The 21,909-nt window shown below is 35.6% G+C and overlaps 1 protein-coding gene across 2 annotated transcripts in view; it reads right to left on the minus strand.

Annotated features, from left to right (window-relative positions):
- Window positions 1–8,364: 8,364 nt before the first annotated feature.
- The window catches only part of Pclo (piccolo presynaptic cytomatrix protein), an 83,158-nt gene continuing 69,613 nt past the window's right edge, over window positions 8,365–21,909 (minus strand). For both annotated transcript variants that reach the window (XM_059257267.1, XM_059257265.1), the window contains exons 10-13: window positions 15,039–15,132; window positions 13,718–13,789; window positions 11,989–12,169; window positions 8,365–10,562 (exon numbers count right to left, since the gene is read on the minus strand). In XM_059257267.1, coding sequence (XP_059113250.1) covers window positions 10,351–10,562; window positions 11,989–12,169; window positions 13,718–13,789; window positions 15,039–15,132 — 559 coding nt within the window. In that variant the 3' untranslated portion in view covers window positions 8,365–10,350. The remainder of the gene's footprint in view (window positions 10,563–11,988; window positions 12,170–13,717; window positions 13,790–15,038; window positions 15,133–21,909) is intronic.

Here is a 21,909-nt window from a genome sequence, read left to right on the forward strand (position 1 = left end):
TTAATAACCAAGAGGTTATCCTTAAATGAAATCCAAATGGTTGCTCTATGAAATTCATTTTTATCATTTATTTATTAAAATCTGAGAAAGGTCTTATGTATTTCAAGCTGAGCTAACAAGGTATCAAGAGTAACATCCAAATGCTGTGATAATAGTTTTGGCCACCAGCCTGGTTTGGATTTTATGTTGTTCTACAAATTGAACCACACCTTCATACATGCTGGGGGAGCATTTTCCCACACCACCAATCTGCAATGTATAATATCAACTCGAAGGAAGTAAAGGAGTAAATTTCCAGTAGAAGCAACAAATTAATATTAGCAAATAGGCTTATGTGGATAATACTACAGCAAACATTTAGTATTGTTTTTCATATTTTTTTTAAAATTTATTCAGTAGTTGTAAAGAGGAAGCTTGGAAAATATTTGATAAATACATGTGTAGAACCAGGAGATTTAGCCTATTTTTTTTTAAATTTCCCAAAAGATCATTGTCAATCACTGTCCTCATGTAGTTGGTTCCAATGGAATGCAAAGAGAATGATAGAGACTCAGAGTTGGGCCAGTACAATTACCTACTACTATATTTTGCTAAATGGGCATAGCATTAAACTGACTCATAGTGATTTATACATACAGATTAATGGGTCTCTCAACCCTCTTCAAAGAAAATTTTCGTCATAGTAGATGGTGATTAACATGAAGACCCACAACAGGCCAAGGTACAGAGAGTCAGAGACTAAAGATTGATCAGCCCTTGGTGGAACAAATATCCCTCACTCTCACTTCCCAAGGCTCAGTAACCATTGCTGGAGAGAGGGCATAAAGAATGTAACAGCTGAAGTCAGTGGATGACTACAGGGAAACAGTATCTTCTGGACAAGGTAGAGCAGCTCCACATATGGACTCACAGTGGTGTGGCAGCATGCACAGAACCTGTGTATTACAAGCCAGACCAAATTCCAGCACAGAGAAGGGGCTTGGGCGTGAAGTCTCACACATCTTTATGGAGCTATTGGCAATCGTTATCTTCTGAGAAAAAGAGGGTCAGTTTTCTTTAAGAGGTTAGCCCTGCTAAGCTAATCATATTCCAGTGGAAGGATATATCCATGAATATTTGTGCAGCACAAAAAATCGGGTAGATGGGGTCGGGGATCTGAGGAAAGATGTGGGAGGGGGTGAACACAATCAAAATACATTATACAAAATTCTCAAAGAAATAACAAAAAAATTAAAAACAATTTTATTTCCAGATATTTCTAAAGATGATAAAGTTTGGTTGCATATAAACTCAAGTCACTGATTACAAAATTAACCTCCATTTCAGATGAGGTTAGAGAAAAACGTAGTTTCTACTACTTCACACTTCCCACATACTGATAAATAGTTATTTAATAAATACTGCTAACTAGCATGGGAGAGTCTTAAGACAGAGATATCTGCCTATTTTGTTTGCTGTAGTATCACTACAACTTGAAGATGTTCTGAAATGTAACACACTTAAACAAATATATTTATGAATATGAGTAACAATGGATATGGGAAAATTCTGCTCCTTCTTCATGAGATGGTAGGAAACTTTCAACATTTATTTTCACTCCTTTTTTTGTTGTTGTTGTTGTCTTTTTTTCTGAAAGAGTGTCTCACTCTGTAGGGCAGGGTGGCCCAGAACTCACTTTGTAGCCCAGGTTCACCATAAGCTCATGTTCTTCCATTTCTCTTCAAATTTGAATCAAGGTGATAATGTTCACTTCTCCTATTTTATACTAAAACAAATATTTTTAATATGTGAGATGAGCAATAAAGATGATACAGCTATCTTTCAAGATAGGAACAGAAATACAATTCATTCTACTGTTATAATACATTATCACTTCATCCTGGGCTTGGCATGGCATGATAAAAGCTGGTAGGCAACTGACCAGTCAGAGTTCAGGAGGAAGAAGCAATGAATATGGATATATAGTCATAAGTTAATCCAATTGATGCCCAGGGAAAAATTAAATTTTATATAGAAATTGAAAAAAATGTTTTTGAAACCCTTAATACTTATAAATTAGTATTAAATGAAATATAAAAGAAGATGTCCTGAAATGTAGTGGAGATAATGAAGACAGAAAACTTGGAGACAAAAGAGTAAGTAGGTCTTGAGAGGAAGGCCTTGCTATTCTCCTGTCTTTGGATATTGTAAAAAATACGACTGTGTGTAAAAATTTGCTTGGTTGATCTTATACACTTTGGTCTCATGGTTCTTTCTATATTTTAAAAATTAATAATTTACAGGGGAGAGACTCATGAAGTTCCACCCCTGATAAAAAGCCATTTTTTGGTTGTTGCAAGAGTGGGAGTTATGTTTTTTCAGAGATGTGGCCCCCAAAGTCTACACATGCTCTAGGAGCTGGTCCTACATCCATGCACGTACAAGCAGCCCTAATTGTACTCAATCTGTTTAAAGTATACAGAGAGCATATGAAATTGGGAGAGAAAGTGGTGGAGAGTTATGGCAGGAATTGTAGGGAAAGGAATGTAGGGGTCATTTTGTCCAAAACACAATATATACATGATCATAAAAGTATTTAATAACCCAGGAGAATTTATATAGGTTAAATATATGATATTTATCAGAGTCAAAATTATGAAAACTTGAAAGGATTGACATTATTATCAGGAAAATATGTTATGCTATGGAACCATTGTAAACTTCACTGTATACTTGAGAAAAAATGAGAATTGAGAACTAATACTTGTGATATGAATGTTTGACTTAAAGAGTGCTAAGAAGGATTTCTGGGACTTTCTTGGTGAGTGGTCACATCAGTGAGAACACAGTGATAAAATGAGAAGGAATTGTGAACACAAATTGATACCATTTAACAAAAGCTTTCTTGACAATCATCAATCACCTGGCACAATCATATACATTAATCATTTAATGATACCTTTCTTTCACATTTTGTTTCTTCAGAACTTACTTCATTCAGAATTCTATGACTCTAGCAACTAGTGTTATGGTCTGAATTAGAAAGTATATTTAACACAAAAACCTAACTTTTCTCCTTGCTTTGAACAAAGAACAATAAAAACAACTATTTTATGGTACACAAAAACTTAGAGTAAAATAAATGATAACTAATTTATTTATAATAATAACTAATATTATTTATAGTAAATAATATAAATTATTATCAAAAACTCTATATGCAGCCTTTTAAATATTCTTATAAATTAACAGTTGGGTGATATTAACCCAATATTTATTTACTTTAAGTAATATCATTAACAAGAAGAACACATTAAAAGACTTAAAAATTAAGAATATATAATAGATTTACCTATATTGAAGGAAATTTGAGTCAATGAGTTATAGAAATGTCTATTTTCTATTTATCAAGTGAAAATAGTGACCTACAGAACTAGAAAGTGGGTAGTTTTGAAATTGAGTTCAATTTAGGAAAAGCAGATGTTGATGTTATGTTCTTTTAAAGAACAAATAAACTTTTCTTATACCTTCTTGTATTTTTAAGAAAGGCATCCATGCCTGTGGCCTTTATCAGGTACTTGTTTAACATTTTTTTTTTGCCTTTTGCCATTTGTAAGAATATTATTTAATTATTTTTTGGCCAAAGTATTACCAAGTTATTAGGTGTATTTTCATTATACTTGGTCACATTGAAAAATGTGCCTATGAATTCATATGAATGTGAAGCTACATAATCACATCTATATTACTTCTCTTGACACATGTAACAAACTCAACATCTCAATTAAATTCTGTATTTCTGATGTTATCTTCTGAATCATTTTTTATAGTTTCTTGGCATTGAATTATATAAAAATATAAAATTACAATAAAATAAAATAAATATTTTGACAAGTATGGTCCAATGTACATGAAGATTCCCTTTATTCTGTTTCACACCTACACCCCCTCTCACCTAGCCCAATGGAAAAAGGGTAAAATATGGTTTTAGATTATGTGTATAATACGTGTAGATAAAAAATAGTAAAATTATCAAGTTTTTTGATACAGAATTGAGGAAATATTGTTAAGTTGTCCAATAGCGTCTCTGGCAATGCTTTCCCTCTGTCTTGGCAGTTCCACAGCTTCTCCTCCCAGATGAGAAAGCTCTTTGGCCCTGGACATATACCTTACCTTGGCCAGTGTCCCTGTTCTGTTTTGACTATGCTTTCTGAGTCCCATGATTCTTTCCTGCATTTATTTGCCTGATATATTTTCTCAGATGTTGTCTCCTGTGCTATATTGATCAATGTTTTGAAAGCAATTTTTTTCAAGTCCATGGTAAAGTAATGTATATTTTAAAATTAAATTTGGTTATTGCTTGCCATAGACCTAAGTAGTATTTAATGAGTCTTTGTCTGTTAAAACCAGAACTTCTTAGATCATGGATCAATAATCTCATCTTTATTATTTAGCTCCAGAGTTAGTCAGTGTTCTAAGGTATAACAACATTGAAAACAAGTTTTGGTATTTTATACTTAAGGCCAGTGGATGTTGCTAATCCTATGAAATTAAATGAATAAAATTCCCAGGGTTGATAAAATCAAATTATGTGAATGGTATGTTGGTGACCCATAACTATGACTAGAAAAGAACAAAAATACCCACTGATGGGGTATTGTGTTCACCTTCAGGAAGGAAAGCTCATCAGTAAGACTATCCTATGGTCAGTCTGTGACTCTGCATGCATAGAGATTTCTGGCAATGAACTTAAATGCTTACCAAACATTTGCAAATATAAGAAATCATTCTAAGAAGATATAGAAACTCAAAAAGCATTTTGGTTTTCACAGACAAAGAATGACCCCACCCCACAAAACAGGTACTGTTGAAAGCTGAAAAATTTGAACAGTTTGAATATTGACTTTCTCAGATTTTTTTGGGGGGAGGGTGGGGAAGTATTTACTCTGTTCACATGATTGTAGTGTCAATTTTCCTCTAATTTCAAACTGCCAAGAGTTTTATTTTTTAAATATGACTTTTTATTTTTGTACAAATACATTGAATTGAAGAATGTAAAATTTGTGTTTGTTAACCATGTACACCCATATTAAGACAACTCCAATCCCCAAATGACCATTTGATTTGTCTGGTTTTCCACTTTACTTTGCTTAGGGCTCTGTCCTTTACAGAGTAGAGCACATTAAATCCCTTCTGACAAAACTGATTGTCTACTTGGTTCAGAAAAAAAAAAAATGAGACATTGGTTAGCTACTAATATTGAAACCAACAATTCTCTTCTCTCCCAGACTCCAAACTCTCCCGACCAGCCACCCACTACCACTTCTCCAAGAAAGCAACTCACACAGAGTGATGGCTTGGTAAGAGTTTGCCAAGGCAACCCACGACATGGAACACCCCCCAGTGAGGTTTATTCACCGTGGTATTTCCAGCAGCCACGTGTGGAAATAGCTTCGGGCATTCTTCACACAATTGGGCCACACCAAGAAACTTTCAACTCTATCTCTTATGTAAGACAGTGTCTTCTCACGTCAAATCTTCAATCAGTCCAAATCACTCTTATTTTGCTGATCAGGAGGAGGATATGCACACTTACCCTATATTATCTACTTCCAAACCTAAAATGCATACTTCAGATCTTAATGTTAAACAAAAATTGTTTGGAAGTTGCAAATTGCACTTAAACTCAGTAGTTAGTTGTCAAGTAAGTTAACTGTCCAGAGTTCAAGACTATTGATGCTTGTCTGAGTTTTGGTATGATCTTCAAAACTGTATAATAAAGAGCTTGGTGTGGTTTTTATACCCCAGCCTGGGCCATCGTGAGTCTCAGGCTAGCCTGGATTATAAGGCCTCTCTGCAGGACCTTCCCTCAAAAACAATAACAAAAACAAAAACAAAAAAACTATATTTAAAAAAAATGGTAAAAATGAAAGTAACCCAAACTGCTTTGTAAACTTTCTTTCCTGGTTGCTATGATATTAGTAGTAGAACCTGTGTTCAACCAAGGAAGCGGAAGAAAACAAACAAACAAAACACTTGTACTTGCTAAGGTTTCTTATTACAAATCCAATATTTGGCATCAGGCTGATTTGGAACAATCAGCCTAATTCTTCCTTTCAGATTTCCTCGTCTGCAACTAAACTCCAATGGGAGAGAAAATTTCCATTGGCTTATTCCATAACTCTTGCTTGACCCATATATTATGTTAAGCATAAATCTTCTGAGAAGCTTATAAAAATATTTGCAAAGGTCTTTAGGGACAATTTTGTCACCTTTGATTGAGATACCTACAGGTGCACACATAGCTTCCTCTGGAGACCTGCCTGCTACCTCTGTGCTTTAGGCAGTGGAAGCAGCATCATGTAGGCCGAGAATATCAAATTTGTTCTAGCTACCAGTTCTAGCTACTTCTAATAATTTATAAGATGTTTAGCAATACCAGTAAATCACAATTGTTTAAAATAAGAGAGTTTGATTTCAAAGGCACTATTAAATTTAGAATTCACGAGTTCAAAGCCATAGACAAGGGTTATAGGGACAACTCAGAAACCTTCGAGCTGTGTGTTTAGCACCCCACCCCCTGACACTTGATTATTCACCTGTAGGACAGGGGAGAAGAGCTGAATGGCTACCTCATCCACTTCCTGTGATAAAATAAGAAACGGATGACATAACACTTGGTACAACGGTAAGAACTATCTAAATAGACTGTTATTTTCAGAATTCAAATGGGATCATATGAACTACATTGTGAGGATTGAAATGATAAAATTTTATTTGAACACATAAAAATATTGCCACTACTTCTGCAGAAAGTGAAGGAGTGAACAGGGTCTTGCTAGTTTGTTTTTATATTCACAATCCTGGTCAGTTTAGTCTCTAGACCAAGTAAATCATAATTAAATTTACAGTATGTTTATGATAAAGACTGAGAAGAATTATTATTTACTTGTATTATTATAACACTTATAGAAACGGAAAAATATATATATTTTAGAAAATGAAATTTTTCATTTATTAGGACAAAATAAATAAGAAAAATGCTGTTACTTAGTTTTCCTTCTGATTTGAAATCAATAAAGAGTGACTTCTAATTCAATTATAGCTCTTTAAATATAAATATATATTTGAGCATTATGCAAAGAAAATGAAGTAAATTATTTTCATACAAACTTTAAGAACAAGTCTATGATTAAAATCTTACAATTAAATAATAATAACTAAATCACAATATTAAAAATAAGGCAGAAATATGGTTATTGTGACATTTAAAGCCAATGCAGTATCTCAAGTAAGACAATGAGTAACTAGAGATCAACTCAAGTAATTTGAAAGAATAAAAGGTAAGAAGTAGAATTTTTTTCTTTTGTTTTTCTTCATCTTCTGTGGGGAAATAGGGTCTCACTAGGTAGTCCTGGGTGCCCTAGAACTCACAAGATCGGCCTCTGAGTGCTGGGATTAAAAGCATCTGGCACTATGCCTGGGAAGGAGTAGTATTTTAAGTATGTTCAGAATATTCTATGAAGACAAACAAGGAAAAGGAGATTGCACTCTGGTGTCAGTCTTTAAACTGAGCTGGAAAACATATATTCAGTGTTGTTTTTAGGCTATCTGCTTCCTTAGCCAACTGGACATCTAAAGGGGCCCTCAGTGGATTGCCTGTCTGTCGCCTCAAGCATCCATTGCCCTCACATATCTGGTATGTGTGAGTGGAGCACATCATATGTTTTGAATTTTCTAAGAATAAACGGAAATGCTATAGGAGGACGAAAGGTATAATTTTGACTTATGGAAGATATGTAAAACTGAGTATTTCAGGAGTGGAAATTATTTAAGAAAAATACTAATTTTTAGATGTGATTTTGAATTAAATTGGAGAAAAAAATTAAAGCAGTCCTAGTTTGATTCCTGTCATGGGCAGTGACTCTTAGTTGTGTGAACACTCCAGACGTTGGGGTCAATATAGCCACAGTTATCAGTTTTCTCCTTTCTTACTATAGCTGAGACATCAAAGTTAGCTGCATATTCAAAGCAGGGACTCATGGGATGTTCCTTCCTCTCTGCAAAAATCTGAGAAGATCGTCAACTAGACCAGACAAGGGGAGGAGTTTAGGGAAAGTGAAAGGGGTGCCTGCTAGCCAATTCCATCAATCATTTATGTTTCCACGTGAGCTCCACTTTATTTTGTAAGGCTTTTCCTTCCGGCTTAGGTTGTTTCCAGTGTGAAACTTTGTTAGGTTCCCCAATGTTTCTGTCATCATAGCTCTAACTAGCATGTATCAGTGACCAAATCCTACTGAAAGGAATTAAAGGAGAAAAAATAAAAACAAAACCGACACACTCATTTTATGCTGCATCACATAACAATGGCTCAGAACCCAGTAGTTTATGAATGAAATAAAGATACTTTATTTATTACACAGGCACTTGGATATTCACATGCCCAACACAGCTGGTACACTTAACAGCTAAGGAAACACGCACAGATGTCTGCTTGTAGGCTCAGGAGAGAACTTCCTCTGTGCCGTGGTGAATGAGTGCATTAACAATTTTTCCTTTGCTTTCCTCCAAGCATTTCCAAAAGTTACACGTCAAATATACGCAACAAAAACTGTATCTACATTCCAACTGGTATGCTAACTTGAATTGTGAGCAATGTAAACTTTTATCACAATGCAACATATTTTATAGTCATGCTTGAACAGATTAGGTTAGTTGCATGCATTCCATTCTGCAATATGAATACTGTTAAACTATTTTCCAACAAAAGTCAAAAGACGCCCAGTGCATAGAAAAATACAAATCACTGTAGTCAATATATTATGAGACTGATCTTGGGACTTACATGGTGATGATGAAATCCTAAAATGCCATGCCCACAAAAGCACATTAAAAAGGGGATAAACATATTTCATTAGACAATCCCTAAAAATTAAGGATGAGAGCTTTAAATTTGGGGGACAGTCTGGCTGTGTGCTTTGAACAGGGCCTTTCTGCTCACCTCCTTCTGGTTTGACTGGTCCATCGGACATCACCTTCCTGAGGGCTAGCTGGCTTTGGTCTTGGTTGCCATTGGCTGGTGGAGGCAGAGTATCAGACTGAGTTCTTTGAATGGGGAGGACACCTGCTATGCTGTGTCTGTGCTGCTTCCTGGCATGATTACACTGACCGCTTTTATGTGCTGCTGTGGCAGTGTGGGTGAAATGGAAACCCAGAGTGTATCCTCAGATGGAACCAGCTTCGATGTTATTCATGCAAACAGAAGTGTGCTTTTGTTCTGCTGAAACCGTGTTTTCAAATGCCAAAACGACACCACATGCACAGCACTGAAGGGGATTAAAACTGGCTGTTTCCTTGGAAATGATGACCAGAGAGAGGAGGAAAAGAAGAAGCTACTTCCATGCCCTGGCTGATGCTGCTCGGAAGGGACAGTGTATCTATAGCCAGGAAACATCTGCACTCAGACTTTTATAGAATTGTATCAGAAAATATCACAAGTGAAAACTCATCAATTAAAGATGAGTGAATGGCTAGACTTTAATGGACTAACTACTAGACATGGCACTTCTTGACTTTTAAAACAGTCCACTGATTAGGAAAAAAAATAATCTGTAAATTCTGTTATTCTGTACAAAGTGTGATCCAACAGAATGGACCAGATTGTGCCCCTTAATGAGATTACATTGCCTCATCACTTAAGCTTATATGCATAGGAAAAGTATGTATTTTTGAGAACACGAATTTCTGCAGATTCCTCAGGAGACTTTGAGGTTCATACTTTAGCTTCTTTTCCCATGCATCCTGTTTTTAAACATTGTTTCAAATGGCTTTTTACCTAGGTTCTGGAATGTGACTATTGGTCTCACTAAGCATCTGCTTAAATGTTGAGTGTTTTCAGGTCCAAGTATCTCATTGCTAACCTGACTTGTGTGTGTGTGTGTGTGTGTGTGTGTGTGTGTGTGTGTGTGTGTGTGTGTCCTGTGCTTGCTCTTGTGGGGATAATGCTAGGAAACTGGCAGTCGCTTGTGCTTGTAGTTCATGTATTCTAAAGGAGAAGGAAGTGCACACAAACACACACACACAACACTGCTGTGCCTGCAAACTCACAGACATGATTACCAAATACTATGAGCCAGGTTGGATGGATAGTGGGAACAAAGGAGAAACAGCCAGTTTTATTTGTCTATGTAAATCAAAAGAAAAAGAAAAACGAAAGGCGGAAGAGCATATTTATGTATTGATACTGTTCTTACACAGACAAAAGGACAGAGAACAGAGTGAGCAGGGGATGCCAAAAAACAGAAAGCAAACAGGGAAAGACAGCAGGAGAGAGAGGCAACAGATGAACATTAAGCTGCCATGCTGAGGAATTTATTTGCGTCTTTTACTTGGTTGAATGCGGAGTTGTTGCACGGCGGCTTCGGCCGCAGCTATGGCAGCCCCTGCATCTTCCAGGTGGGTTTGAGTGACACTGGTTTTGCTTTGACTGCGTGATGGTCCATGAGATCGGAGATGGCCTTCTGATGATGATTTTGAGCTACCAGGACTACTGTGGGATTTCTCAATGGTGGGAACTTGCATGTCTGGTTATGAAAGGATAAAAAATGAGTTAAAGTTGCTCCCCAGCTCCCCCTGCTGTCAAAGACTAGTCCACACATAATTTGAAATTTACATTAACGCTATCTTTCATGGGTCATTTATGCAACTTCAAACCATACAATAATGTGATTGAAGATTTGAAAGCAATTAGGGGAAGGAAGAAAAGGGAGCCCAGCCTGGAAAAGTGACTTATTCATCAAGAATGAGTTGTAAGCAGCCTCAGGTAATAGATGCCTGCCTCCGCTTGGTCCTTCCCCAGCAGCTCTGCTCATTTTTGTAGAGGCTGGTAAAAGACAGTGGTTTATTCAGCTGCAGGACACGCTTAAGTAAAACCATAGTGAAATGTCGGATGAGCAGATTAGCACATATTGGAATAGAGCGTCTGTGGATTCATTGTCTTAGGAAGCAGAATGTATGGATGCAGAGAACTAGACCAGAGTGAGAGAAGAATGAGATTTTTATACTAATCATCTTCCAGAAGGTTGAGCATGGCAAAGTTGAAACGGATATGCATAAATCATCTTCTAAAGTCTCTGTTGTCAGAGTCTCAGTTATATTAACTCAGTGGCCTATTAGATGAGACCTCGGCTTCTCATCCTCTAGAGCATTTTCATACAATCTGTCCCCTTCTGATGTACACAAAAGCACTCTCAGAAGGAAGAAGTGCTCACTAATTGTCTTTAATACTTATAATGTATCCAGTAACCACATGTTTCTCCTATATAGATTGATGATATTTATATATATACATTATATATTAGTCTTATGTTGTAGAATAATTGTTAAAAAATAAAGGGAAAATTCATCCCAATAAAATGCTGTGCCTATTGCTAAACCCTATGTGTAATAACACTTACTTAAATTAAAAATTAATCAGAATCCAACATCTAGGAAAGACTTGAGGAATTTGAATTGCCATTTGTTTTGATGAAATGGGAAAATGCTTTTTATAGGAAAAGTAAAAATAGAATGTAAAATTTTCTTTGTAGACTGACTGTATGAGAATTCAGAGATCCAAACGGTTAAAAGGAATATACCTAATGGTAATGATGGTCACGTTTTTAGTCAACATACTAGAAGGAATTTTATATTGTTTTATGAAATAGCTCAGTGAATTTTCTAAAAGCCTATTAGGATGGATTTCCAGAAATATAGTTAGCTTATGTAGTCCAATCTCATTTTTACAAAACGAGGAAACGCAGAAGGCAAAGCCAACACCTCAGTATGGGCTGATATGTGCTCAAAGCCCGTTCTTCCTAATTCACAGCGCATTTCTCACGATACCACATTAATTCTCCCAGTGGAACTAAACTTTACCATGCATATTAAACACAGAGGCACTCAAACTCAAGAAGGTACTGACTCAAAAAAACAGACAAACAACTGTGTTCTACTTGAAATGTCTCCTACCCTTGGATGGGTCAGGGAAGATGCCATGGCTTCTGCTTTTGATGACAGAGGGCTTTGGGGACTGCTGGCTGTTTTGACTGGAGTGAGACTTGCCATGGTCAATGCTCTCGGTCTGTTCTTTCAGCGGGTACCACCGAGGAGTGTTGTCCAGGTAAGATGTGCTAGATAGATCAATCAATACCTGGAAAAGGACAGGAAGCAGTAAAGTACATGGATTGAGCTATAACTGGTTTGTTAGTTTTTCCATAACCTAGCACTTACTAAGGATGTAACAGGTGAGTAACACAACCTTAAGGATGGTGATGTCACCTTTCTTTGTGTATTTACTAATTTTTCCTCAGCTAAGATATTGAGATGCTTAATAAATGTGGGATTAAACTGAACTCTATCATTTCTTTGACTATTCCCTAATTTACTTGGGTAATATGAAAAGATCAGAGTCATAAGTCATCATTTTTATGAAACACAAGTTGTTTTGGGTTGTTCTATCAAATTATTTTTACTTCAGAAGAAATGTATGATTTTGATCAGAAGATGGGCAAAATAAAAGAAGGAAAAGAATGAGTAATTTGCAATTACCAGCTTATTTCTTCCATTTAAAGCACATTTTAATGTTTTAAGTAGAGATCTGATTACCAGGTGATGATGAGAAAGCATTGTGCCACGGCTTATCTAGCATTCTTCCTTTTGTTATGGGACACACACACACATATTGTGTTTTTAACAGTCATTGACATCTTAGAGTCCATAAATAATAAATAATATAGATATATGATTTAGGTTCATATAAACAAGAGTAAATCAGAAGGACTTCAGTAAGTCAATATTTTGAAATATGACAGTAAACCAAATATAACCTATTTACATTTTTATAAATTATTATTTATAATTTAAAACCTGTTATTCTAGAATAATTTTGCACACAATCAACACTAGTATAGTGGCTGAACTAGGAAGGACTCTGAATGCCAGGCTTTGGTGGTGCAGATTTGACGGGAAAGAGAGGAATCGTATCTGTAGATTCAAACAAGCCCTCATTATAGAGACAACACATGCAGCACACACAGTTCCAAGCAAGAAAGGGTCACATTTTGTAAGCTTTAGGTTTCCTGGAAATCATATACATATAGTGTGTACATACATATAATGTAAAAGCACTAAATAAATGTCATGGCTTTTTGATATTGTTGATGAAAACACCCAAAGGTCCATTCACTCTCCCAGATTCTGTTCTTAGACCTATGTGGTTTCTAACAAAGTTATATAATAATTACTTCAAGTGTTTTCTCTTGCATCTAGTTTTAACTTTTAAGGCATTTGAAAACCTTTAGCATGATATTTAATCATCAATAGCAATGTGAAATGTTACATCTCTATATGTAAGGAAGAGCAATTCAAGAAACTGGTATTGCTTTTAAAAAAATCCAGCTTAGTTTTTAATTCTTTTGTTATCTTTGATCTCATTTGTAACCACATTGTGATTTTTTTATTTTCCTGCTAAAAAACTATTTAATCTTAACCAAATTAAAAAGCACATCAAATGGTAGACTGAAAATCATTTCTCAAGTTTCTATTTACCTATTCAAAAAGTAACTCAGGAAATTAACTTACCCACCAAAAGATGTTGGTCAGGGACCACTATTGTATAAATGCAAAAAAAATTATTTTTCATCATGCTTTAATTTGTGGCATATGGGGACAGTATAAAAAAAGGAAATGAAAGACTTACCTCTCCAAGGAAGTCGTTGGAAGAGAATCTATCATAATCCCAAACTGTCACCTCCAATGTCTTCTTCATGAGCTGCATTCGGATACAGTGGTCATCAACCCCATATCTCCAACATGCATTTCAGTATATTCATAGATGATTCTCACCTTGAATTCTTTTCATTTTATGAAAGTACTTGGTATTTTACTTAAGATTCTACATTAAATGTTGTGTGAAATTGTAATGATTAATTTGTAGTTCAATCTAGTGTTTGATTATAGGAGCCCTCATTATTTTGTGAATAAACTGGTCACATTCACTTTATGTCATTCTTACTACTCACTTAACAAAAAGCAGTCTATATTTGCTAAATATACGAAAGCCATGAATCTAAAGCATTTACATTTTTCTTCATCTCAATCATTGCCAAAAACGAAGCATTTTTACTTCTGTAGAATTTAACTTTTTAAAGAACCCAGATTAATATTAATTTATAACTTTATATTCATATACACCTTCCAGAGAGCAAACCAGAACTTCATTTTGAAAGATTGTTTCCTGTAAATTATCTTATGACTTTTCTGTTTTTTTTCTTTCTTTTTGCTCTTCTTCTTGTTTGTTTTGTTTTTTGAGACAGAGTTTCTCTCTGTAGCCCTGGCTATCCTGGAACTCACTCTGTAGAATAGACTGGCTTTGAACTCACAGAGATCTGCCTGCCTCTGCTTCCCAAATGCTGGCATTAAAGGGATATTTATCTACTGTTATTTATGACAGTTATGGAATTCACATTCTTTCAAATTAAAAAATATGCACTAATATAATTTTGTCTCCAAACACTTATTTTTGGTTTTGATGTTTTATGATAGTCACCATTACACTTTCTTCACAATTTTAATTTTAATTTTCTCCTCTTGGGAAACTTCAATTTACAGAAATGAATTCCTATGTCATAGTTGGGTAGAATAAATAACACATTTTATCTTATTTTTATATGTTCCTTCTGAAAAAAAAAAACAAATACAGCCAGTTGAAAATATTTCCTCCCAATGTGCAAATCTGACCCAGTCTATTGAAAATGTTTCATCTAAAAATATTTTAAAAGCCTCATTTCACTAAATTATTTGTTCATGTTTTGGCTGCTTTATTAAAATATGAGCATTTGTTTTTACTTTACCTTTGAACTTTCCTCATTTATTATCACTGAATATATTTCTTTCGTGTCTTTAATGGACTCTTACTGTGTGTGGGAAACCTTGATAGAGGCCCTGACTCTTCCATAATGTTGCCATGACTACACTTACATCAGCCTACATCTGTCATTTATAAAATAATAATTACATACCTGCTCCATGGAAATACTTTTATAAATTACTGTCTGATTCCATTCAGGATTAAGACTTTTCTGGACATATTTAGTTCTTCTCTTGTGCTCAGCACTGAATTGGAAGAGAGAAAAGAGTTAGTGTGACATTTAACTGATGACTTCCTGGTCACACTGAAGGACATGCAGCATGTGCCAGATCTGTGGCCTCATACCACTGTGTGGCCACTGCATCTTGAAACTCAACTTCAAGTTGAACATACAATGACATTTTGAAAATATATTGGGTGTCTTGAGTTTTGCTTGTATTACTGAGTATGTTTTTAAATAAATTCCTGCATGACTTTGGACTATACTTTATAAATTTTACTTTTTCCTAAATGTGGGAGAGACTTACATTAACTATATAATAATGTTAATATCTTTGTGCTTCATAAATAGTAATATAGTCCAACTTTCTGATAGTTTTACACCTAATCTTGTCAGCAAAGCTAAATTGTCTCCCCGCAACCGCGCCTAAAAAGTAATGATATCAAGAGAAGGGCATTGTGGCACAAGAGTGTGACACCAGCATTCACAGGTGGAAACAGAATTCAGCTTCCTCGGCTACATACTTACTTTGGACCCAATTTGGGTTACATTAGACCCTGTTTTCTTTTGTTTTTTAAAAAGAAAGAAAGAAAGGTAAAGAAATGATTGCCTTTACAGAAAAATAAAGACAAATGGCTCTTATAATAGATGAAATTTCAAAACTTTCCCAAAAGGGTATTTGAAACTCCTTTTAAAGTATGATATTTACCATGGTTATGAAGCAGATTTGAATGTCTTATGCCACAAGTTTACATTAAAATTGAAACTAAATTAAAATCTTCCTTCCTTCATTGTAACTTGGGGCATTTCAATGAATCCCCAATTCTTCCATTGTCTCTAAGCAATCATTAGAAGCTTATATTGTATATATACATTCACCAACTGAGACTGAAAATCTATCCGAATTAAATATACAGCTGGCATGAACTGGTGGCTGGAGCTGGAACTAGGCAACTGCTATCTGTGATTAACAGATGGTGATCCCACAGGCAAGGCCTTTCCTTAGCTTCACCTTTTCTGGATTTTCCATCTTAGTTTACATCTCACTGATGAAATAACATTTTATTTTTGGTAGGTGTCATCTATTTACTAGGGAGTCTTGGATACTTGTCTAAATTTACTGGCTACTTTTCCTTAAAGACAGTCAAGACTCCATACGCCTTCCACTCCAGGAGAATACAATGTAATTATTCTGGGATAAGGCTTGAACATTGATTTTTGAAGGCTGTACTGTAATATGCAGTGAAATTTGAGCTGTGGGTTTTGTGTCTCACCAAACCTCACGTTAGCCATGACAAACTGATTCCAGGCCCTTCTCACTTCTAACCGTCCCATTTGAGTGTACAAAAGTAAGAATAGGATTTAATGTTCGTCAATAAAGATAAATTACAGATGCTTTAGAAGAAATGCTTACACAATGATTTTAACGAACAGAATTCTCATTAAATTATAAGTTTGTATATATATTTTGTCTATAATTTTGTCACTATCTAGTGAAGTTTAAGTTAATATATATATACATTCATATATATATATATATATATATATATATATATATATATATATCTATCCAGGATATTTCAATTCTACTAATTCTGCTTCTACCTCAGAGAATTTTCTTACTTGTACAAAAGGAATTTATTCAAAACTATTCACCATAATGTTATTTCTACTAAAGTTAATAAGTGAAATATGTACTTATATATTCAATCAGTGAACCAATAAGCAACAGGATGAATTAAATCAAATACCTGAAAATATTTTTATTTAAAGTTTTGCAGAAAGATAAACATTTAAATGTTATCATTATGTGAATTTAAAATCATTAAATAATTGTATAAATCACTGGGTACATTTGTACATAAGACATCTATATTAATACCACAGGAAGACTTAGGAAGTATAAATATTAACTTCAATTAAGTAAATGTTCTAGGTCGATGTGGAAGTAGTTTTAAAGGCTCCAAATGTACCTATAATGTATCTACTTTTATAAAAACATCTGAAGCAAGTATAGCAAAATTGTTGATGATAAAATTAGATAGTAAGCACATAGGTATTAGTTAAGGTATAATTTTCAGTAAACTTGAAAGGTTCCAGTTCCAAAAATTGGGAAGTTCTTGGCAGGGTATGTTCTTTTATACTGTGTTTGTTGTTTAGTTATGGGAACAATTAATCTGAACACCTTCAGGTTAACTGCCAACCTTGCTCAATACTTTGGATTCATAACTGTCCTTCTAAGCAGGTGTACTTAAGCAAGGCACAAACTAATAGAATTTTAAATTTCTATGTGGCTCAGACTTAGTTATCAAGATGGTAGAATTATGGGAACACCACAGTAATGATAAAATCCAAAATTTGATGATTACCAGTAATAATATTATTTTTTAAAGTTCTAAAGTAGTGAATCTACATAATTTTTAAGACAGGCATGAAGTCAACTATAAGCATGTTCTTTCATTAAAATATAGCTATGCCTTAAACTGAAAGGATTTATCCAAAGGATTTATCAATCCCCATGGCTTCTTAATCCATACAATATGAATAAATAATAAAAATTTCACATCCATATTTAGTAATTCTTGTTACTTTTACAGATAGAAAAATCACTGCATACCAGTACAACTGTAATGGTGTTAACCTTATGATCATATATTTTATTTATACTTGAAAAGCATTTTGTAAAACAGTCACATTGAAATAAAACTACATTAAGTTCTGACTGCTTCCTGAGCTCTAACTGCTTTTTTGTGTTAACCCACTTAATCTTTAAGGCTTCCTTACAAAATAGGTTCTATTTATTATCTTATTTAATAGGTAAGATTGTCTGAAGCTTAAACTCTAAGCCTTAGGGGAAGATGTGCTAGTAAGGCTACATGGGTGTTATGTGGTAGGATTAGGAATTAAGTATAAAAAAATCCTTATTCTTTACTCAATATGTTATATGAAATTAACTTATTAAACTCATCCAAAAGTATCACTTAGTTATGTTTTCTTAACAGGCTTTATTAGTTGAAGTTTTTACTTTATCTCTATAACATAAAGTTCCTCCACCTCAATTTACATATAACACAAGTTATAAATATGTATACATACACTTTCACAATGAAAGACATTAGAACACTTTTAGATTTGCCTAGAGATATTCTGTATCTCATAGGGTATGTAAATACTATGTGAGAATCAGGGATAAATATTACAGGAATTTATCTTTTTTTAAGAGTCAGAAGTAATCTCAGATGGCACAGATTAAAGCATTATATCAATAGAGTATCTTTGTTTTATTGAATTTGATTCTCCAATTCTGTCCAGACTCAACCTCCTTTCCACAAATTTTTTTTTTTTAGAAAACCATTTTAATTATCAATGGCCAACTCTTCTATAGAGCATCCACATAACATTTCTTCCATGTATCAATGGATAAAAATAACTTACATGCTTAAGTGTAAAAGTACACAGGACATCAAACATAAGAAGTCTATGTATGAGATATTATGCCACCTCAAGCTTTTATATATTTGAAAAGTAGAGTTCATGAGCTAACAAATATTGTCTTTTTATAGTTCTGTCAAGTTCAATGGAAGTGAGTTTAACCTTATTTACAAACACCAACACCAGTATCACTTATCTGCTATTTATAAACAAAATCATATTTTTCAATAAATTAAAATCAATGCAACACTCATCCAGGCTAGAATGCTAGCTGTTTGGTGAACAAAGACCTTCTGTCAATATAGGTCTGTAAAGTCCCAAGCTGATCCTTTTCGAACTGTATCCATTCTGTGCATTGGCAGTGTGAAGCTCAAACCCATTCCTCTTTGTGTGTGCATTTGTGATCTTACCATTTTGTACTGAGTATTGAGATTTTGAAAAACTTATTTTGGCTTCAATGTCTTGTAGCTTTCTTTATAAACTGAGTTCTAGCCAGCCAGCTTCATCACGCTTAATGCTTGTAAGTTTCTACATTTGACATTCCGGTCCTTGTTTCTAGAACTCCATTTTCTCACACTCTGGCAGTCTGAGCCTTGTTGCCTTCTTTCTGGCCACAGCCTTTCCCTTTCCTCCTCTTGCTCAGCAAACCGCTCTTGGTTACAGTTGCCACGCACAGCTATGCATGTCTCTGCCCAGGTGTTAGCTTGCAGGGCCTCTTTTGAGCGTTTGTAGCTATCTGAGGAGTTATTTGGGTTCCCAACCACAACATCACAGCAACACTGAGAACAGAACCCCCAGATTCTTGAACTGCAACTCTTGAAACTGTTTCCTGTTGTTTTGTTTCCAATCATAGGCTTGTGCTGTTGTTCTTGCAATTTCTTTTCCATTTCCAATATCTGAACTAGAGCTTCCTAGGTGTCCATTGCTGTTTTTCTGCCTCTGAAGGGGATGGACTAGGTGTCAGTTTAGGCTTCAGCTACTCTTCGTGGCTTCCCAATCTCTTCTAGCTCAACTTCGGCTCCTTGTTCTAGTGTTGAGCTTGTGTCTGGATCTTGATTGAATGTGTTCTGATCGATCATTTTCTATCCCTGCTTCTAGACCTTGACTTCTCCTTATCTCTGATCCTGGACTGAGACTTCTTTGATTCCTGTTCCTGGACCAAGACTTCTTCCTTTCTTACTTCGATGGAGACTTTCATGAGATCTAAATGTTGAGTGGTGTTCAGATGTTCTGCCTCATGATGATTTCCTTTCTGTGTGCTGTGTCTGTCTTCACCATTTTTAGATGAACTTAGATGCTTCCTTATCGATGAGAAGATTGTTCTTTGCCATGTGTTCCTCAGACTTGTGTCTTAGAGGATTCATCTTTGGACCATGTTTTCTTGTCTTTATCATGAGATAGGCTCACTATTGGCATGAGTCTGCAGCCTCTTCAGTTCAGTCACTTCACTCCTTGGTCTGCTCTTTGCTTCTTCTGCAGCACCTGTGTTTATGTCCTTCATTATCTGACCTTCAGTTTCTTTCTCTTGACCTTGGCCATTATCTTGAATAATGATGTTTTTGGCTCCAGGACAAAGGAATACACCTCACTGCTCCTTTTTCTTTCTCTATCTGGGGATATTTTTTCTAGGGTATTCATCTTGTTTTGTATACTTAGCCTGTGAACCTAATTAACTTTTTTTAGTGAAAATATCTTCTTGGTACAGAGGTATAGCAAGCATGCCACAACCAACAATACAGGCCAATAGGAAGCTTTACTACAGAATACTTTCTACAACTTTAAAATAATAATCTTTTTTGTAATTTGAGAATTTCAAATATGTATATAGTGTGCTTTGATCAAATCAGATCCCCTTCCTCTCCAACTCCTCCCCTCCCCACTTTTCTTTCCCAAATTTATGTGCAAAGTCACAGAGTTCATTCAGTGTTGCTTGTATGTACATGGATGTAGAGCTATCTGTTGGAGCACAGGTAGCCTCTCAAGGGCTTCTGCCCTGCCCCATCATACCCTCCCTGCCCCCCCCCCCCAAAAAAAACCCAAAACGCTGAGTTTTCCTTGCCCAGTAGCAATAGCCTCTCAGCTAGGGGTGAGAATTCCTTAACTGCCCCTCCCCCATGCTGGTCTATGGCTGGTCTGATCTTGTGCAGGTCTTGTGACCTTTCCACAGCTTTGATTGCGTCATTTTAGAATCCAAAGAAGTCCTCTAGCAGATCTTTTCTTTTCTAGTTTTTCTGCTTTCCTCTTTCCTTCCTTCAATTTATTAATTAGTCTATAGGCTGCATAATATAATGTACTCCACCCTGGCCTTGAACTTGAAATCTTCCTCCATAATTCTATCTATCTATCTATCTATCTATCTATCTATCTATCTGTCTGTCTGTCTGTCTGTCTGTCTGTCTGTCTAGCATTTCCTAAACTGCATAGCTGGGCAAATAAAGCCATTCCTTTTTTTTTTTTCAAATTTAACTTTTTATTGATTCTTTGTGGATTTCACATCATACATCTAGATCCCACTCACCTCCCAGTCCCTTCCTATCTGCCCTCTACCTGTCCAACTGTCCTTCTACCCAGGATAAAACAAGATAACATTTTTTTTTTTTGAGACAGGGTTTCTCTGTGTAGCTTTGGAGCCTTTTCTGGATCTCACTCTGTAGCCCAGGCTGGCCTTGAACTCACAGAGATCTGCCTGCCTCTGCCTCCCGAGTGCTGGGATTAAAGGCATGTGAAACTACCACTAGGCACAAGATAACATTTAAAAGAAAAAGAAAAGAAAATCTCATCGTGGAAGCTGTAGTGTGACACAGTGAGTCACACAGTCTTTTAGTCCATATATTTTGACTTGCAAGTGTTCATTACATTGAGTTATTGGTCTGGCTTGAGGTCTCTGGTTTTTGCTTTTGCTACATCATTGATACTGAGCCCTCACTGTGGCTCCTCTTTGATATTCTGCTGTTTATCTATGTCATGGAGATCCTATAACTTTGAGTCTGCAGGACCAGCCCCTTCACATTCTCCAGTAGACCATAGATGGGGTGAATGATGGGATGCACCAACTCATAGCTCTGGTTCTGGGTCTGGGTGTTTGCTGGGTTGGTCAGCCCACCAGGTCTTCTTCATCCTCAATGCCAGGGTGAGCTGTCCAGTACTGCCCCAGCTAGCTCACCCTATGTAGTAAGCAGCAAGGTGTGGGACCAATTCTCCTGCTCTCATATCCTTGGGGTCAACTCTACTGTTTGCCCAAGTGAGGTACAGGGCCCGCTCTCCTTAGTTCTGTATCTGGTGAGGGGCAGGATCAACTCTCTCATCTGCAGCAGGTAGCAAAGAGTGAGGGGGAGGGCATCTTTTTCTCTCCCCCACTACCACATGGCAG

Source organism: Peromyscus eremicus, chromosome 3 (assembly GCF_949786415.1).
Source record: "Peromyscus eremicus chromosome 3, PerEre_H2_v1, whole genome shotgun sequence".
Classification (NCBI taxonomy): Eukaryota; Metazoa; Chordata; class Mammalia; order Rodentia; family Cricetidae; genus Peromyscus; species Peromyscus eremicus.